Here is a 20,761-nt window from a genome sequence, read left to right as displayed (position 1 = left end):
GAGAATGTGGAACATCTGGAAGCTGTTATCTCTGAAGCCCTTAATATGCACAGAGAATGCGAGGGAGTATGTGATATTGTGTTATTGTTTTCTTCTAGGCTAATATGAAAGTCATTATGTTTTTACAGCCAAAATAAACATTATTTTATTGTGAGATAAAAAAAAAAAATATAATAATAATAATTTATACATAGCTGGAGCTACACTGCATCTAAATAGCAGCGGATGTGAAGTAAATTATGCAATATCCCAGAGGTTGAGTTAATTTTTTTTCTTTCTATTCCACACTGTACACAGTGTTTTTCATCAAGTTTATTATTAATGCATTTAATAGGTTTGGTTCCTTTCAAGAGAAAACTTACTTTATGAATACTTTATGCCATCAGAGCTGATTTTATTGAAATTAGGTTTTTGGAGTCATAAAACAGAGACTTCAAAAACAAGTATAATTGCTGGACCTTATAATGCAACTTGGTACTTTTTGGTATTTTGTCATTTTTAGATAACATTTGACTATTTAGCACCTAATTTAATTTTTTTTTATATTTTCCCAGTAATATATAATTGTAACTGCAACTATCAGATTTACAGATATACTACTGTTTGGGATCAGTAAGATTTAAAATAAAATAAAATAAAATAAAATAAAATAAAGGTTTAAAAATAAAATAAAATAAAATAAAATAAAATAAAATAAAATAAAATAAAATAAAGGTTTAAAATTTTTAAAGCAGCACAACTGTTTCCAACATGAATTTCCATACTTAATTCCATCTTTGCCCGTCTCTTTTTATTTTTCTTCTTCATTTCTTTCTGCCTGCATAGGCCCGTACAGAAATATGGCTTTCAGCTTGCTGTCATATCATGCTGGATGCAGAAGCACAAGTCTGGCTTTGATCTTCAAACAGGTCTTGTGTCAGTGTGAGATGAAAGCTTCATCTTTCAGAGGTTCAGACGTGTAGATACACTCCCAGAGGAAGCCGCATGACTATCAGCACAGGTTTTATAACAGTGCTTCTTAAAACAACAAGAACAGGTTTATTAAATGTTTTTAAAGACAGAAACACATTTAGCTTAAAACAACAGTGTCAGACATGCATCAGGTCACTGCATTCACTAAGCTAAAGAAAGACATTTTCTATAAGAAAGTGAAGGAAGTGCCTCTTAATCCAGTTTCATGTAGCAATAACCTGGCCACATCAGAACTATAGCTCAGACTGTGAGACATAAAATAATCAGATTTGTTAGATTTGAGGTATAAAGATCCTTTTTTTGCACACCACACTCAGTAAATTCAGTGTTAAAGATATTCTTTTCCTGGAAACAAGACACTAGCACCAGTGGAGGAAAATGAAAGAAACACAAATGACCTTTTGCTTATACGTTTGCCAAGGTGTTCAGAGTTGTTTTAGCATGTTGCTATGCAGTTGCTAGGGTATTCTTGGTGTTTTCTATGCCGTTTCTAAGTGATTGCTAGTTTGCATGTCACAGCCTTAAGTCAAAAGAAAAACACAAGAAAAAAGATAAACACTTCAAATCTTTATTGCACGCTACCCTGTTACTCTTGTAAAATGCTGTACAGCAGTTTGTTCAGGGTCATTTAAAGGAAAGAAGCCTTAAACTGCCTTGTACTGTCGTAGATCTATTATTTAGATTCAGTTTCAGGCGCACAAATCTTTACATTTGAGGTTATTATACATCAATTATTATACATTTAATAAGTTGTAAAGAAGCCCAGTGTTTTGAATGGAGGGTTTTATACATTCACAGTAAAGCCACTGAATGTTGAATCACAGCTTTGATGAACTGTAAGGCACAATGTTGTTATAAATGTTAATATCGACAGCATATGGTAGTAGATTACAAAATACTGCACAATTATGCCATAATTTAAGCCATAATGAATACTGTACAGTGATTTACTTCCGTAATATTTTCATGGTTATACATTTTTAGAATTACTCACTTTGGACGATAAAACAAATCATTCATGAGAACAAAAACTATTTCTATCACATTTGGATTGGCTGAACATATTGGATCATGTAAATTACAAGTCTGTCAGTACATGGAAAGCTCAAACATGCATTCCTGCAGCATCAGAATGTCCTGAACTGTGCAAACACGCTAGTAAACAATATATATATACGCTTATGCAAATCAAAATAATAATGATCAACTTAATTTGGAAGAATCTGAAAGGTTATGAGTTCAGCAGGATCTGATGGTTCACTGCATCACTACAAAAATGTGTGTGACATTTAAGATGAGAAGCTTTTTTCACCACTAAAAGGTTTAAAAGAGTGTCAGAAGAATCTTTCTGCTCTAGAAACAATATCAGCAATAACAGGCAGTAATATAACAGCAGAGGTATATATATACCCAATAACAGATCAAACAAATAAATTTAATCAAAAAACACAATTCTTCCCTTCGGTTTTGCTCCCTCTGAGTGCAACTGACCATCACTGGGTCAATAATACAAACATTCAACATACAATCAATAATCTGTCATATCCTTTCTGGTGTATATTTGATTTCAGTTTGGAACCAGAACCACCATTGTCCAAGTACTGAGATAAAGTCATTTGAGATGTTACGGTCATGATTTCTGCAGCAACTTACAATTTTGAAATAGCGGTAATGACTTTCACATTTACATCCAATTGATTGTGAAGTTACGACTGAGGTTCAGACCCAAGTCTGTTACTGTCAGCACCTAGACGGGCATAAGACAATAAAAATATTTAATTTTGCATGAATTTAAGTATTTTTTGTACTTGCATTACTGTATTTAGCTATTTATTTTTATTTTTATTTAAAAAAAAATCATGATTGATACCACTGTTAACTGAAAGCTTGTATCAGAGGACTGCGAATGAATATGTTTATCCTTTCTAACTTACTGGGAACAGTTCAAAATTCACCTGATAACAAAATGTACAAAATCATCACTCCTAAAACAATATTAAAGTATATTACCTGATTGTCACGGTAAGTGAACGCTGCCTCTTGTGAATTCACGGTTACGTTTTCTGGCTCCACCTTCACCCCATAAAAGGAAACGGTCTCCACTGTGATGTAAGCAGCCTCTTCATGATTATGCAGCACCTCTGATGTCATCGTATTCTGGAGATCATAAATAAAGAAGATTATAATCATCATCCCTGATATCTGGCAGGGTAATAACTAATGCAAATTATGCAAAGTAGTTGACATCATGATCATTTAGAGAAAGATTTAAGAATAAGCAAGTGATGCATTTAATAAAATTGGGTATAAACTGAATAATTAATTAAAAGATTTAACAGAGGTGACGTAAATATCCTTTTATAACACCATGCCAATAGTATAAGGATCAAATGAATGCTTTTAAAGGGGACATCAGATGCAAAATTTACTTTTACATGGTGTTTGCATGTAAATGTGTCTTAGCAGTATGTGGACACAACCACGCTATAATGATAAAAATCCATTTACTCCTTATTTTTTAATCCCCCAAAAACCTAAACAGTCTCTATTATCAAGTGGTTTTCATTTTCAGTGCATGATGATGTCATACTGCTCAGACCCTGCGCACAACTGATGGACTGTCCCTTATTAGCATATTTCTGCCCTCAGCCTATTGTACACTGTCCGCCATTTTCTCCGCCAATGTCTCGTAAGCAATGCAGGTGTTCTGTAGTTGAATGTAAAAATTAACACAAGAGTCTTCATTTTCTCCCGACACCAGAGCCACTGAGGATGCAGAGGATTAGTTTTATTTTTGATGGTAACGCACCACCGAATACACAAAAAACAAAAGAGAGGGATGGGGTGAGCAGCAGCTCATTATCATTTAAAGAGACATGCACCGAAATGGATCACTGTGATCACAGTAGGCATGGGCCGGTATGAGATTTTGATGGTATGATAACCTTAAGCAAAAATATCACGGGTTTCACGGTATTGTTGTTACAGATCTGAAATATGTTATTTTTAAATGACTGGGTAAAAAAAAAAAAATAATATTCCCGTTGGACACAATTTATTTTGGTTTTGAGAAACATACAGAATATTAGAAACAGTAGAATTAGTTCATTTTTTTTCTTTGATTGGTTTCCTAAAAAGAAAAAGAAAGACATCTTTATTTAACCTAAATCTGTAATTACAGTTATTTAATTTTAGTTATATAGTTCATATAGATATCATTTATATCATTTCATATCATTTAGTTTTATAATAATAATCAAAGACATAATTTGATTTAATAATAACCCAATTTGAAACAAAAACAGAATGTTCTGTCAAGCTTTGTGAAATTATACTACGTAAACTTTTCAGAAGACATTCAGCTCCCCTCAGAAACACATTCATATAAACCCCCAAATCAATATTGAGGATTTTCTTCCAATAGTTAGAGCATAATGAACAGTGAGTGATCTGCCTGCTACAATATTTTTCTCTGTGCGTCTGTCTTCAGCGTCTCTGGCCTGTGTTAATGGGCATTAACAGACTTCATATTTTCACATAAATTACATTTTGGAAAATGATTGCATTGCAACTCAGTTTGTGCAAGTTCAGAACAGAGAGTTTCAATAAGACAAAAAACGTCCAGTTGCCGATCGCGTAAAGGCCAAAGTATATTTCGGTCAACCGCGCATCATCGGCATTACGTTATTTTCGTCATCAAGAGGGCTCGCGGACAGCTGCGCACCCCACGGTACTGCGTATGTGAGCTCATCCATCCACGCTAATCTACAGTTGAGTATACTTTTGAAAGCTGTGCGGGCGCGGCTGTGTGCGAGATGGAAAGGAATGCTGAATGTGAAGTGTATCCGGGCCTTAAGTTCGGCCATCCTACACAAACGTGACTGACTGCTCGCTCGCTCGCACCAACAGGAGGAGGAAGGGCCAGTGTTACTCTCTACACTGCACTCAGCCTGAGGGGTTCCTACTCTTTCAGTCACTGAGGAGACATGGAAAACAGTGCATACCGCAGCAACGGTATAATGAAAATATTAGTGGTTTTGAAACCGTGAAAATTTCAAATCACGGTATATCTTGAAACCGGTAATCGGCTAGGGCTGGGATGATAATACGATACAGAATCGATTCTCAGATTTTCAGAATTCATCCCGATACCTCTGGAATCGATTCTGAGCTTTGATTTTAACAGCAGATGGTGCTCTAATCCAGTGGTTCCCAAAGTGGGGGACCCCGGCGCAGGGGTCGTGAGATGATTTCTATAAAAAAAGTGGAAAAAATATATAGGCCCTATATATTTTTGTTGCAATTAATTTAAACCCTTTCGCACGTACGATCACACCGGTATGATCAGTCTAGGCTGGTCCCTGGAGTGTACGATCACACCGGTCAGTGCATGACGTGAAATTCAAATGTGCTCTCGCGCGGTTGGCTGGCGCTGAGCCAGAGACAGGCGCGCTCAGAGCTGTCATCACAACTTTTCAGTGTTTTCAACCACATAATGTCTATTTTAGGTTTCAGACATATAAGTACTAAAAAAAAAACAATACATTTAGAGTTTGTAAAATACACACTGATGTCAAAGGACGAGGCAAAAAATAATCCTTCCATTATAATTAGACACGTTTTATGCATATCAGATACACATTGTGTAAGTAACTTTAAAGTTTACTCTATTATTCTCCCAGTTCACCATCCACTTACTTTTATGTATTTCGGGGAGAAGTGGATGAATTCACGCGTTGTAAATCCAACAGATCCGATTCTCTGAACTGCGTCTGCGGCACAAACTAAGATGGCGGCGCCCATCGCGCATACAGCTCAACTAACGCGATCGTTATAAAGGTACACTTCCCAACAAAACCTTCCACTTGCATATATTTGACAATCGGAATAATCAGCTATTTCATGCCATATCTAACAAATTTGTGAATATTTTGAATAAAAAAGGAAAGGAAAATGACATAAAAGCAGATCATCATTCATTCAGCTCTGTTGTTTCTGCGGTATCAGTGTCACGTGACAAGCAATGACGCGTCACCATGGACACCATAAAGTGACACATCTAAATAACGATCGCCTTGAAAAACTCACGCTGGGGGGGGTCAGCCAGAATATTTTAAACTTACGTGTGAAAGGGTTAATTCAATTTCAGTTAAATGGTGTTTTGCAGAAAAAAGTCTGATTCAAATAAAAAAATATAATATATATATATATATATATATATATATATTTTTTTTTTAATTCAATTTGTAATTTTGTCCCAGACATTACGAAGATTACGTCAGCGTCAATCACAATCAAGTTACGTACGTACATGAGCAAACACAACGTATCCCCGCTGTTTGCTAAAGTTAAAGGTGTTTGGAGGCTCCAAAAAAAGGGGTTGTTGGGGTGGGGGGGGTTGGGTCGCGCGGCAGCAGCGCATTTATCATGGGGGTCGCGGGCTTAAAAGTTTGGGAACCCCTGCTCTAATCTAGTTTTTATCTGCACACTCAAATGCTCATGAAGAAGAGTGCTAAAGAGCGTAGCTGAGTCCGGCTTGAGTCATGTCATTTCACCTCAGCTTAGAATGCTTTTTTGACGCAAGATTAATGCAAACCACAGCCCAACACCAACACAATTCTAATCAGCCTCATCCAATTCTAAAAATAAAAATTATTTTTCAAGTTTCAAGTGTGTGTAAGGATTTGGAAACAACCTGAGTATGGCCGTTTCTAAAGCATGCAGTGCCACCTGATGTTGAAAACTAAGCTCAGAATCGATTCAAGAAAGTATCGCGATGCATTCGGAAAATCTCAGAATCGATGCTGAATAATTTCTTGATTCGCGATGCATCAATTTATTTTCCCAGCCCTATAATCGGCCCATGCCTAGATCACAGCTGTTTTTGACAAGGCAACACGACCCGACCATTGAGGAATTTTAACCAAAATATGTTACAGACATTTCATGAAGACCCTAAAGAATTGTGGAAAATGAGCATCTGATGTCCGCTTTGAAAACTAAAGCATGCTGGTTTAGTGCAGTAAACATGTATTGTGCATTTTCTGTACCTGTTCTACTGTGAAATAGATGTAAGCATATTGATCTTTCTCATAAGTGTCAATGGTCTCTCCATCATCCCAATACAAATCACCCTTGGCCAGGCCGTCCTCACTCAGACTCACAATCAGATTAAGGGGCTGACCGCTGCTCACCCACAGGGTGGTGTTAGGTCTCTGAAACACAAACAAATTCAAATAAACAAGGAAACAGATAGAAGTGATCAGACGGATTTGCATATGTGCAAATGTTACCAAAAAGTTAGTCATCTAAATAACAAAGTCTGCCATTATAATTAGAGATCTATCATTACATTATAGTATAAATATATTTTACTTACAGTGTATGTGTATATTATTTGCTGAAAATGTTCTTCTTCACCAGAGCTCACAAAACTATTATTGTGTGTGTGTGTGTGTGTGTATATATATATATAAATTGATACAGAAATTACTTATATATCATTAGTTTAAGAATTTATGCATTAATGTACATAATGTATGAGCATGTATATAATGTGCTCCGTCTCTGTCACCTGTGTAGGTATGATGGAACCCTCTCTGAGATGTAGGTTGATTTTGTCTATTGGAGCCTGAAGATTGATTTCTTCTCCACTGCTTACCAATGAGTCACCCTGTATGTGACACAAATGAATATGAATATTGTATGAAACTCCAAAGTAAGAGAATTGTGAATTTCTAAGAGGGTTTCCAGAGAGATGTGACTTACGGTGTGGAAATCATACCAGAGACCTTTAGGGAAATATCCTACAACATGATCTTGCCCTGCCTCCAAAACCGGTGTGACCAGCAAACTCTTTCCCCATAGGAACTGTTTATCTATCCCGTATGTCTTCTCATCATTTGGGAACCTGAAACACAGCACAAAAAGTGATTTTTGTGTATATATGTATGTGTGTGTCTGTGTGTGTGTGTACAAGTTAATGTATTCAAGGTCGGGAGTAAATGATTCCTTTTAAAATTAAATTATCTTACTGGAAGAGCAGTGGTGTGGCGACTGTCTGTCCACTGATGTGTGCATGATGGAAGAGTGTGTAGAGATGTGGGAACAGGGAATAACGCAGGAGGATGACTTCTTTCATTGCTATTCGAGCTGCAGGACTAAATGCAGTTGGTTCCTGGTCCTGTTGTGAAATGACAAAACTGTTAATCCAGAAAAGTGTCTTTGAAACACACACACACACAAAAAAAGAAACATTATAAAAACATAATATTGTACTACCAAAACAACTGACAGATGGGATAATAATCAAATAAAATAAATAAAGAAAAAAATGGAGAGGCTCTAAAGCAGCACATATTTCAGCATTAAGAGCTAGAAAAAATATTACTGACCAGCTGTAGTTAGAGTGTTTAGGACAGATGGAAGAAAGTTCACCTGTTCATCTATGGAGTTGTGATTTCTTGAAAAAGGGTAGAAAGCTCCAAGCTGGGTCCATCGGACACACAGTTCTTCTGTAGTGCTGCCTCCAAAGCCACAGATGTCTGCCCCAATAAGAGGAATGCCCAGGATGTTAAATGTCAGCATACCTGGGAAAGAGGAAGAAAGTAGTTAGTGCAGCTGTAGTAAATACAAAAATCTATGGGACTACAGCAGAGCACAGGTGTGTGTGTTTATACCTGGTATGGATGTGGCCAGGTCTTTCCATTGGCTCCTGTTGTCTCCAAGCCAGTGGCCTGAATACTTGCCCTGACTGGGAAACGTAGAGCGGGAAATGACGAAGGGACGCTTATCTGTGATCTTCCTCAAAGCACTGAGAGAGACAGATGGACGTGATCCTCTAACGTTTGATAACCAGAAATTTTTTAAATACTTTTTTTTTTAATTACTTTGAAAATTATATATTTTTTTACCATTTAAAACATACTAAACTTAAAATTGTTTTGAAATGTTTTGCTTGAAAAGTGTGCTTATGTTGTCTTTCTTTAAAATAGATGATACTTGAAAAAGAGATATATATGTCCATTACTGTTTAAAAGTTTCAGGTCTGTAAAATGTTTTTGAAAGAAGTCTAATGCATTTTGATCAAATACAGAAAAACAGTAATATTGTAAAATATTTTTACAATTTAAAGTAACTGTTTTCAGTTTTACTATTCTCTAAAACAGTTTTTTCCTGTGATGGACAAGTTGAATTCTTTAGCATTCAGAAATCATTTTAATGTTCTGATTTAATGCTCAAGAAACTTTTCTTATTACCAATGTTGAAAACAGTTTTGCTGCTTAATATTTTTGTGGCAACGGTGATAAAATTTTTTTGTATAATTCTTTGATGATCAAAAAATGTAAAAGAACAGCAATAGAAACAGAACAGCAATTTGAAATATAATTTTTTTTAACTAATTAATTACACGATGTGGCGATTAATTAATTGCAAATTAATCGTACATCAAATTTGGCTGAGAAAATACCCCCCAAAATAAAATTTAAAGGCATGATTGTGTTAAATAAGAAAAATATCAAATAGACATTGCAAAAAGTAGCTTTCGAAGGAAATATTTTACTTGATTCAACAGAATTTATTACACAAACCTTTACGCTACAATGGCTACAAACACAAATTGTGGAACATGAAAGAAGATAATTTGAGATTTTGGACATACAATAGAAGCCAATGGAATCCAAAACATTTTGGTACCCAACATTCTTCAAAATATCTTCTCTTATGTCCCGAATAAAAGAAGTCAAACAGATTTGAAACAACATGTTGTCGAGTAAATGATGAAAGAATTAAAAATTTTTAGTGAACTATCCATTTAATTGTTTTTTATTAACAGAATTATGAATTAATGTTTAAACTGCCGGTAGGTGGTCTTTCATTCAGTCCATTAGTTTAAACAGCTGTAATATTTTCATTAAAATTTATCTAAAACAGACAATAATGTGCTGCCAATCAACTGTATGAAACATTAAATTACTTTTTTGTAGGTCTAGGACAGGTGCGTTGAATGAAGAGTGCATTCATTTTTAATGCATTATTTTTTCATAACTAATTAATTAATTTAACACATTAAATCCACAGCCCTAGACAAATGTCTTTGTCAATTTTGATCGATTTATAGATTTATATTTGCATCCTTGCTGAATAAAATTATTAATTTTAAGTATTACATATTAAAAAATACTGACCCCAAACTTTTGAACAGTAACGTGTGTTTATTATTATTATTTTTTTATGATTGAGCGTACCTTTCAGTTGCCTTAGCTTCCATGAGTCCATACAGACTGTGTATGTTGTAATGAGTGGAGATTTTCTGACGTGCAGATGCGCACACAGTCTTGGCCTTTAATGTCCCACCCAGAATCCCTACAGCAGACAATACCATGTCTCATCATTGGAATAAACGTAGCATGCACAATGTAGATCTCCACATAATAGCTACTACACTGATACCTGGGGTGTAGGGAGGATTTTCCAGTTCATTCTCAGGACAGCCATTCAGTGATCCATCAAAAAAATTAGATGGTTCATTCATGTCCTTGGGGACGAGATATAAAGAAGAGCACATGATCAATGCTTGGGTAGCTGCAAATAATAACCATCAAATAGGCAACAATGCAAATGCACAACATACAATCCACACGCCATCAAAAGGCACTTTTTCATGGAAACTCTTCAGATTCTGGTACCACCATTCATGTGTGTCTGGATTGGAGAAATCTGGAAAGGCTGTGAGTCCTGGCCAGACCTAAGAAAAAAAACAAGAAAAAAAAAAAACACTTGCAATCAAGCCTCAGTCACATATAACAGATGTATAATAATATTCATTATTATAATATTTATATTTCATTTACATTTAGATTAAGTTTTTCTAATAAGAGTTTTTTTATTTTTTTATTTTACTGACCAAGTACTAAATATGTCTAAGAACTAAATATTAATTGATTATAAACAAAGCTTCTGTTTAAGTTTTGTCTAGACTTTGACTTCATACTGACATCTATTGCAGCAATACACAAGTTTATTAAGATTTCTTGAGCATCAAATCATCATATTAGAATGATTTCTGAAGGATCATGTGACACTGAATGATGATGCTGAAAATTCAGTTTCCCATCACAGAAATAAATTACAGTGTTTAATATATTCAAATACAAATAATTTAAAATTGTAATAATATTTTACAATATTACTACTATTACTGTATTTTTTATCAAATAAAAATGCAGTCTTGGGTAAGCATAAGATAATTCTTTAAAAAAAAAAAAAAAAATGTACATATATATATATATATATATATATATATATATATATATATATATATATATATATTTTTTTTTTTTTTTTTTTTTTTTTTTTTTCTGTCTTAATTGTACCTTCCCAGTAAGGATGTCTCCATTCGAATCATTGATGAAGATGCCCCTCTTCTTCCCCTCATCAAATGGCCAGTAGGAGCCAGACGGCTGAGAGTTACTGATTCCGGGATCCTGATGAGGAAGTGCAAAAGAGACAAACACACTTCAGCTAAATCCAGTGACACATCCAAATGCTTTAGTGAGGGTTTCAACTGCAGTCATGTGAAACATTCAGTTGCCAAATCGGCCTCATGACTGTCAGTGTGATTCTACTGCGCCACAAAAAAGACGAGGGCCAAAAGAAGAAGTGTGTCAAATGGATATTTTGCAGAAGAAGCATATTTTATAAACCCACAGAACACAGGAGTTCCTCTCATTTTGATTTTTAATTTTTAAATAAATCTATTGACAGTCTCCAAAAATTATTTAGGCCACACTGAACATGAATGAATGTCATCACATATTAAACCAACTGGCATCTTCTAACAAAAGATGCAAGAGCTATCATTTGAGCGTGAAACTAAATTTAGTTTTGGAGCAATGACAACCAAATGGTGTCAAGGAGATTATTAGTGGATTTAAGAAATCAACCACCCAACAACACCAATTAGACCAACAAGAATAACAACAACAGTAGTACATCAATAACACAAAAAATTCATTCTTAATTGTGTCAAACAAAGTGTGTGACCACCAGGATCATAACGTAGTGTTGATCATGTCTATGAAGGTCTTTCACAAGGTCAGGAAGGCTGGAAAAGTTCGTAGTGTCATAAGTAAAATCTAAAGCATGATCCATGTAGTCAATGTCATTCCACTGAACATCCTGAAAGATAGAGAGAGAGAAAACAATTTGAACAAATTGCAATTAGTGCAAACATAATGTCAGGTCAATGTTTTTCTGTGGTTCATCACAAAAGCAGAATTTTGGCATCTATGATAGAGACCAGTTTTATATTACTATTTATTTACTATTACAGTATGTATATTTTTAATTAGATTTTTTCATTTTAATTTTAGCTTCAATTCTAATAATTGTATGTGCTTTTGTCATATGTCATATATGTGTGTATATAGCTTTAATGTATTTTTATTTTAGTTTTTTTTATTGCTTCAACTTTTTTTATTTTTTATTTTTTTCAGATAGTAGCCAAGGAAACATTTCCAATTTTTTTAAAAAATCATATATTATTTTATTTAAGCTTTATTTTTAGCTAACAGTAACAATACTGATGGAGAGAGACTGTAATGTTATAAATTTTTTGTTTTATTTTCCATGCTGAAATAATTTCGTCATTTTTCTTGATGTCTGCCGAAAGAATAAATCTGGTGGGCTACAGCAGAAGAGTTAAAATTCCAACCAATCTAACAACTACAGTACCTGAGGTATCCCATAATTACGCATTTCTTTTACAACATTCCAGGTTTTGTCACTTGACTTGTAGCCCCATCGGCAGAGATGATAGCCCAGAGCCCAGTAGATGGGCATTGCAGGCCTCCCTTTGAAAAAGAAAAGATACAATGATTAGTTCATGAACCTCATGTCAAAAATACTTATCAAATTCTGCTCATGATGCTTGCTGACCTACAACATCCAAGTACTGTGCAATCACAGAGCTGGGATCCGGGCCTAGGAAAATGTAAAAGTCAAGGATCCCACCAATCATACGCCAGGTGAGAGCAGGAGCAGGCTGCAGAGCCACATCTACAAAGATTATTTACACAAGTTATTACTAAGTTCAGACAGCATATATTTACAAAAGCGTGAGAAGGCATTACAATTGTTTAATACCACATTTAGCATTTTAATAGCATTTTCTCAGACATGCACCACTGTAATGCCATGAAGTACCATGCATGAATTATTTACACATATGGTACATTGAAAAAAAATAATAAATATAAAGAGTGGTAGGTAACACATTAAATAAACAAATTTAGAAGAAGAAAGACTGAAATAGTATGTTCTTCTAAAAAGTACTCCAACAATCTTCGTTCTATTTACAACTGTATTTTTTTTTTTTTTTCTCTTCTTCTTTTTAGCAGTGTAACTATGTGGTACTATGATCACTATACTGTTTTGTTTTGTACTTCTATTCAGTTTTCTTGTTTAAAGACACCATGAAATCAAAATACTTTTCTTATTTTTATGTAATATCACATTGTTTACTAAAAATTATTAATCTGTGCACATCATTATATTTTTTAATTCACGTACCCTCGTTAATTTTAATCAAATACAACAAAGATATGCCTTGTCTGCTATTGTTCACATCGGCAAAAGTGTTTGGCATCAGTCCCTCCCCTCCAGCAACCTGTCACTCACATGAACTCAAAGGTATTAGCAAACAACAACGATACAACAATCTGATCCATTCCCAAGGTATAAAATTCTGCTCTACATTTTTCTTTTTCGAGAAGCAGTTCCACTCGGATATACGTCAAAAAAGAGGAGAAAAGATTTGTGCAATTTGCTTTTCATGATTTTCTGAAGAACCAATGACTGTATTTTAAACACAAACATTTCATGCATTTCTGCAGAACAAATGGCTGATTTTAAACACAAATATCGTCTTGATATTATCCGGAACAACACAGATTCACAGGCAAATCACAGAGCATTTCAGAACCAAAAAAAAAAAAAAAAAAAAAAATTGTTATTTAGATAAATAGTGTGTCGAAGGTTTACAAATTAACATAGTTCAAAGTATCATGTAGGAAGCTGATATGATTGTCTTTTTTCCTTTTTCTCATGCATGAACATAGACATGATTGTCCCTGACAACACAAAATATTAATCTTATAATTGCGTATATTATCATGATCAAATACAAGGCTTATCATAAACATAACAAATCACACAAGGATCAGTGCAAAAATAACATGCAACCTAGCTCATTCAAAGCAGGTCTATACTATTTAAACTGAGATTCATGGCTTGTGAAGTGGTACATGGTTTGCATTGGAAGACTATGAAATTAACATTCACTTCAATGTCAATTTAGAATCATGTGTGCAATATGTGTGAGCCTACCCATTGCATTGCTGTTGAGCATGAAAAACCCATGTGCCATTCCATCAGATTCCATGGAAAGATAAAAGGGATGGACGCCATAGAGGTTGGTCAGCTCCTGAAAGAACCGACAATCAAGAAACGCAGAACAGTTAGTTAGTTCGATCTGGAACATTTATTAATCTGGAATGATGCTTGAAGTGCTTTTAAAAGGGTCAAGTTATAATGTACAATGTAATACGGTCATCAGTGGATCCTCTGCTGTAAATGGGTGCCGTCAGAATGAGAGTTCAAACAGCTGACAAAAACATTAAAATAATCCACAAGCAATCCACACGACTGCAGTCCATCTATTAATGTCTACGTGTTTGTATATAACCCAACACAAAACATTACTACTTCAAATCAAATATGTACATAGAATATGCTTCCTCCAGTGAAAAAAAAAAAAAAAGTATACACAGACCAAGCACCGTTTACAAGCAAAAACAGTCCAAATAATTTCTAAACAACTATGTAGCTGGATTTTGATGTGAGAGGGCAATGGGGATGGACTTTTTCCCAGGAGGATGCATTATAATGGATTATGGACTTGTATTTTGGCCAGAAGTGATGGTTTGAAGTTAAAATCATCTTTTTGTTGTTTTGTTTCTTACAAAGAATCATCTTTTCACTTCACAAGATGTTAATTGATAGACTGCAGCCATGTGGATTACTTGTGGATTATTGTGATGTTTTTATCAGCTGTTTGGACTCTCATTCTGACGGCACCCATTCACTACAGAGGATACATTGGTAAGTCATGTAATGCTAAATTTCTCAATATTTGTTCCAATTAAATAACAAACACTCATATGTTAGATGGTCGGAGGATGAGCACATTTTCAGAAAATTATTTTTTGGATTAACTATTCCTTTAAGGCTTGTTAGTAGATTTGAAACAGAACTGACAGATTCTTATGTCAGAAGACAAAAGTTACCATGGGTGGGACATCTCGAGCCCACATGGTGAGAGTGTTCCACTGGACGTCATGCAGAAAGTTGGAGCGATGTTCACCCAGTCCATATATGAAACGAGATGGTAATGATGTGGACATCTGCAGAAACTGATCCGCGTAGAAGAGAGGAGCTATGGATGTATTCAGCCTGACGACACATGAACAGAAATTAATAACTCAATACTGATACAAAGAGTTCACTGGTGATCACTTCTAATGGTAAAAGAAACTAAATCATTCTTTTTTTTTTTTTTTTTTTTTTAAACAGGTCTGTGTTTTCATGTTAGTTGAAAATAAACAGTACTTACAGTACAGTTCCTGTTTGTGTTCTCTTGACAATCAGCCCAAAGGGTTCTTTGATGAAGTCTACAGTGTAAGAGGGGTTTGATGATGCTCTTTTCTGAACCACAGGAACATCTATAGGCACCTCGTACCTCTTTTCAGCCGGGTCTGTTATCTGTACGTGATACAGGAATACAAATATAGAAAATAGTTCGTTTAAATTGTAATAATATTGCACAATATTGCAATATATGTTAATTGAAAGTTATTTTAGATTATTAAAAATGAATATTAATTACAATTATTTCATTTAACTCTATAAATATTCAATAACAACAGATACTGTGCCTGATCATTATTTTCTGTCTGAGTTCTAACTGAATTCTAGAGGTCTGTGATGGAAATAAATGCTAACGGATAATTTTACCACTGAAATTTATTTTAAAAGAAAAAAATTAGTATTTAGGACTACAACGTCAACAGTAATGAATAAATAATATTTTGAGAACATTTTGCTTGATAAATAGAGATTGCGAGCATAACCAGCCAGGAACAGGAAGACCAAAAGTTCTCCCACCTTCACATGCAGTCTGTTGTCCTCCTCATACAGCACCTCCAGCTGCAGTTCATCTATGTCTTTAGGATAATACGTTTTTTTGTTCCGAAGCAGTTTTCCCACCTTCCCAATCTCAGTGTCAGCAATGGACACCAACTCGTAGGATGGATAGTCAGGTGTGTAGAAACACCAGGGCACTCCATTCCGTCCTGATGTCTTAGCCTGTGAGTGCTGTATGAAGCAGCAGTTTCGAGCATGGCACATCTCCTCTGTCACCACCACACCTCTCTCTGGATAACAGTCAAACCTCCAAGCTTCTGGAATCTGCGAGCAGTACTCCGGCTGCAGCCACGTCCCGTTTGGGCTTCTAGCCACAGCGGGAAGAGGGGGTCTATGAGGTTCTGTGGAGGGTGGCTTATGTAACCAAAATATAGTTCCAAGCAGCCAGACACCAGAGAGAACCACAATAAGTCCCCCAATGGTCAGCAGGGCAATGGTGATGGAGCAGCGAGGGCTCTGGGGCAGCAGGGGCAGTTCTGGGTGTTCTTCCTTCAGATCCGTGTCCGTCGACTCATCAGGATCCAATAATGCGGCTCCTGAGAAATGAACTTCCTCAGGGGTGAGTCTCTTGTACGACACCATTTCAAACTAAAGGTTATAAAGAAAAAAGAAGATAATTAAGAGTGTTTACTAAGGCAACAACATCCTCTAACCCTAAGAATTAAATGTTATTGCATAACTTGTTTGTGCAATCAAACTAATTCATACCTCTCGAAGAAGCACTGTTGCTTGAATTATACTGGCAATTTATTGTATTTCATATTAGCTTGGTCTCTATTAAGTTCTATACAATGATGTCTAAATTAATTTAAATCTATAATTTTAAATGCAACAAGGGAAACTGGGCGTTATATATCCTTTTGACATTTGCTTCATACAAGATTACATTTAACAGTGTAACTGAATATTAGAGCTTGTTAAAGAGAAACTCTTTGTTTGAGAGTTAAATAGATTAAATATCTAATAACAACTGATTATACATATGGGCTAAGTTTTTCATTAAAATTATACTTTTATTTTTCAAGGATGCATTAAATTGATCAAAAGTGGCAGTGAAGACATTTAAAATGTTTAAAAAAAAAAATCTATTTCAAATAAATGTTGTTCCTTTTAGCTTTCTATTCAAAGAATCCTGAGAAAAAAAAAAAAACTGTTTACTTTTTCCACAAAAATGGAAAAAGCAGCACAACTGTCTTCAACAAGCCAATCAGCATATTAGAATGATTTCTGAAGGGTCATCATGTGACACTGAAGACTGGAGTAATGATTTTTTGTGTGAACATCATCCAAAATTAAAATCCAGGGGTGATCTAGCTTAAAAGTCATGTGACAAATGTCACACAGAGTTGAACACTTTCTAAAATACATAAAACTGCAGATATAGGGAAGTACTAGGGAGGGAAGTGGGCAGGTGGCTATTGGAGAAAGAATCCTGTTGGAGAGGAAATGAGACCAATTATCATACCGTACCTCTTCAGCTGAAAGACTCGTGATGTTTTCTCTTTTTTCAAAATTAAAAAAAGCAAGCATTCAAAAACAAAGTTATTATTTTTGAATTCATAAAACATGTCTTTTAATCAAGAACATTTGAGGGAAAACTACCCAGGAATATCCAGCTCTCCTTATATTTGCAAATGTGCAGTTGTCCAGAATTGCTTTCTTTGTAGGGAACTCCCAAATTCTGAGACGAAGCCCAAATGTTCTGTTACTGCATGGAGCAGCTCAGCATTAGATTGACAGACAGGCTACAGTTGGGGTCAACATTTTATAAACACTTTGCAGTATCTGCAAAATGTTAATTATTTCACCAAAATAAGAGGGATCATACAAAATGCATGGTATTTTTTATTTAGTGCTGGCCTGAATAAGATATTTCATTCACATAAAATACGTTAACATATAGTCCTCAAGAGAATATAATAGCTGAATTAATAAATAGTTGTTCATTAATACCATGTTTGTCCTGAACAGTTAAACTGCCCACTGTTCTTCAGAAAAATCCTTCAGGTCCCACAAATTCTTTGGTTTTCCAGCATCTTTAATGTATTTGTACCTTTTCCAACAATGACTGTATGATTTTGAGATCAATCTTTTTACACCGAGGACAACTGAGGGACTCATATATAACTACTACTAAAGGATCAAAGAAAACACAATGCATTAAGAGCCTGGGGGTTAAAACATTCTGAATTTTAATATCTGGGTAAATTTAACTTATTTTGTCTTCTGGGAAACATTTAAGTATATATTCTGTAGCTTCTGAAGGGAATTTGATATTTAGGCAAAATAAGAAACATGTAAACATCTTCATTCTATTTAAAATTTTACACCCCTGGCTCTTAATGCATCGTGTTTCCTTCTAGAGCATTAGTGACCATTTGAAAATGACCAGAGTCGTTTTTATAAATTCAACTACTATTTTCTCTTGTGGACTAGCTATATGTATATCTTTTATGTGAAATATATTATTCAGGTCAGTATTAAATATAAATTAACATGCATTTTGCTTTTATTTTGGTAAAATAATTAACATTTTGCAGATACTGTCTGTAATGTATGTAAAATTTTGACCCCGGCTGTATATATCTCTACTCTTACAAGATAGATGTCAAAGTCCAACAAAACATTTCGACCTTCTCCACTGCTTTAAAACTTTCTAAAAACAGACACAACCCTTCAGACAGTATGTTACTGTAGACTGATCATGGGCAAAAGTGTGACCTTGCCTGAAAGATGTAGATGCAATAACAACAATACTATGTTTGTTTGTTTGTTTGTTTTTTGGATAATGTGACATTAAAATGCCACGGTATATGAATAACGTTACATGAAATGCACTATGGTCTACGTGTATCTATTATTTTACGTTAAAAGGCATATAACTAACGTTTATCGACAGGTTGACGCATTTTAAATGAATGATAGATTTATGAGGTTTATATTTTGCAGCCACATCGATACAATGACACAGAACAACCTCACATTATGTGATATTATTATTACACATTATACGAGCAAGACAGAGCTCACTTGAAACATCACATGCAGCACATACAAGAGAAAAACTGCACATTTAAATGCACTTACTTTTTATGCGGTTGGTATATGCAGATTTTAAACGGTTTCAGTGTTTGACACACTACAGTACATCAGTGAAAATCCTCTGGTTTTCGCTCCAGTAAATATCACGGGTGTTTCATGTCTTATGAAGTTGGTGTTGTTGTGTGTTTTCTACAGTTGCAATTGGAATCTGATTCGTTTTGCAATTCGGCTCCTTTAGACGAATCATTACAGTGAACGAGCTCAAAATGATTCACTCAGAAGTCACCGCTCAAAAAAACTCCCTATGTCCTCTGCATTTTCCCATGTGTTTTAAATAATTTTCTTGTCAAATGTTGCATCTGCATTTTTCCAATTTGTCACGTACTTCTCAATTGTACTATCATAGATGCCCTCACTTTACGAATCGGTTCTAATGAAAAATTAAAAAGATCCGGTTCAAAATAATGAATCCTTCCTTCACTCTAGTGTATAACACTCGCACCTCTGTGACTACATTACTGTCATCTACTGGCCTGGAGGCAACTGTGCTTAGAGAAAGCATTCATAAAAAAAAGACATTTCAGCGGCAATTGAAACTTGAACAAACGCTGAGAGACAAAGTTACAGTTCCGAAATTATAACTAATATAATCAAGCAAATGATTATCATCTGTAAAGTTGAAAACTTGTGCTTTTTTTCCTCAAATGTACGTGATATCAGTCCAGCAGATGGCAGCTCAGTCTAATAATGTGGAATTAAAGCGTCTCCACAGCAAACGTGTGCTTTATACGTTTATAAAACATTTAGCATATGTTATATATAACACTGAAGAAATAATATAATTGGATTATATAATCTACTGATGGTGAACAAATTCAAAGATCTATCAGTAGACTATTGGGTGACGTGAAAATAAGAAGAAAAGTTTTTTTGTTTTTTGTTTTTGGATTCAGTTGAATTGCACTCTCTTAAATGAATTCAGTTTGAGTCAAGCTAAAAAAAAATCAGTCTTTGTTCTGCGCTAAGATTAAACCCTTGACAAACTAAAAATATAGCATTTTTATTTCTGAAATCTCGTAGCATAGGATTCTTTAGAATCATTTAGATGCTGAAGGTAGCATATAAATAAACTTTAAAATGTAAATTCACGCACTTCACATTTAATACAGATGATAGCTAGATCGCTTTTGTTGTTTTAATTATCTGTTAAGAAATTTGCTCTGAGCCGCATGTTGTTATTAGACAATTTAACACAGTAATCTTCTTCTTCTGTTCACCCACGCCACAAAATGATTCAACAAGAGAAATTAAAAAATCAAAGTCGGATTTGCACCGCAAACCTCCTAATTGTAGGAATATCGTCTTGTTTGCCCACGCATTATCTCTAATGCTAGATGATCATCTCTATGTTATGAGGCCCTATTATTGCTGGTATAATAAAGGTGAAACAAATTATAGACAGTTTTCAACCCTAATTTACATG

General features: G+C 34.8%; 1 protein-coding gene across 1 annotated transcript; it reads right to left on the bottom strand.

The window, feature by feature from the left end:
- Positions 1-1,526: 1,526 nt before the first annotated feature.
- Positions 1,527-19,675, bottom strand: LOC109077732 (lysosomal alpha-glucosidase-like). Its single transcript, XM_042734708.1, has 20 exons — positions 19,324-19,675; positions 16,198-16,824; positions 15,647-15,795; positions 15,321-15,486; positions 14,362-14,458; positions 12,913-13,032; positions 12,709-12,827; positions 12,022-12,153; positions 11,349-11,459; positions 10,607-10,720; positions 10,426-10,510; positions 10,221-10,338; positions 8,652-8,785; positions 8,410-8,561; positions 8,007-8,155; positions 7,741-7,882; positions 7,547-7,645; positions 7,023-7,187; positions 2,983-3,129; positions 1,527-2,719 (listed from the first exon to the last, which is right to left on the bottom strand). The coding sequence occupies exons 2-20, from the start codon at positions 16,816-16,818 to the stop codon at positions 2,657-2,659; spliced, it is 2,883 nt and encodes a 960-aa protein (XP_042590642.1). The 5' UTR covers positions 16,819-16,824; positions 19,324-19,675; the 3' UTR covers positions 1,527-2,656.
- Between the last annotated feature and the right edge of the window lie 1,086 nt (positions 19,676-20,761).

The sequence above is a fragment of the Cyprinus carpio genome, chromosome A1, assembly GCF_018340385.1.
Source record: "Cyprinus carpio isolate SPL01 chromosome A1, ASM1834038v1, whole genome shotgun sequence".
Classification (NCBI taxonomy): Eukaryota; Metazoa; Chordata; class Actinopteri; order Cypriniformes; family Cyprinidae; genus Cyprinus; species Cyprinus carpio.
Note: the sequence above shows the minus strand (reverse complement) of the source record. Positions and strands in the feature narration are given on the sequence as shown.

Excerpts from the sequence above, each read along its gene's own strand:
- LOC109077732 (XM_042734708.1), bottom strand. The coding sequence starts at position 16,818 with ATGGTGTCGTACAAGAGACTCACCCCTGAGGAAGTTCATTTCTCAGGA. Across the intron at positions 15,487-15,646 it reads ACACAAACAGGAACTGTACT|GCTGAATACATCCATAGCTC; the intron begins GTAAGTACTGTT and ends ATGTGTCGTCAG. Across the intron at positions 8,786-10,220 it reads GAAGCTAAGGCAACTGAAAG|TGCTTTGAGGAAGATCACAG; the intron begins GTACGCTCAATC and ends TGTCTCTCTCAG.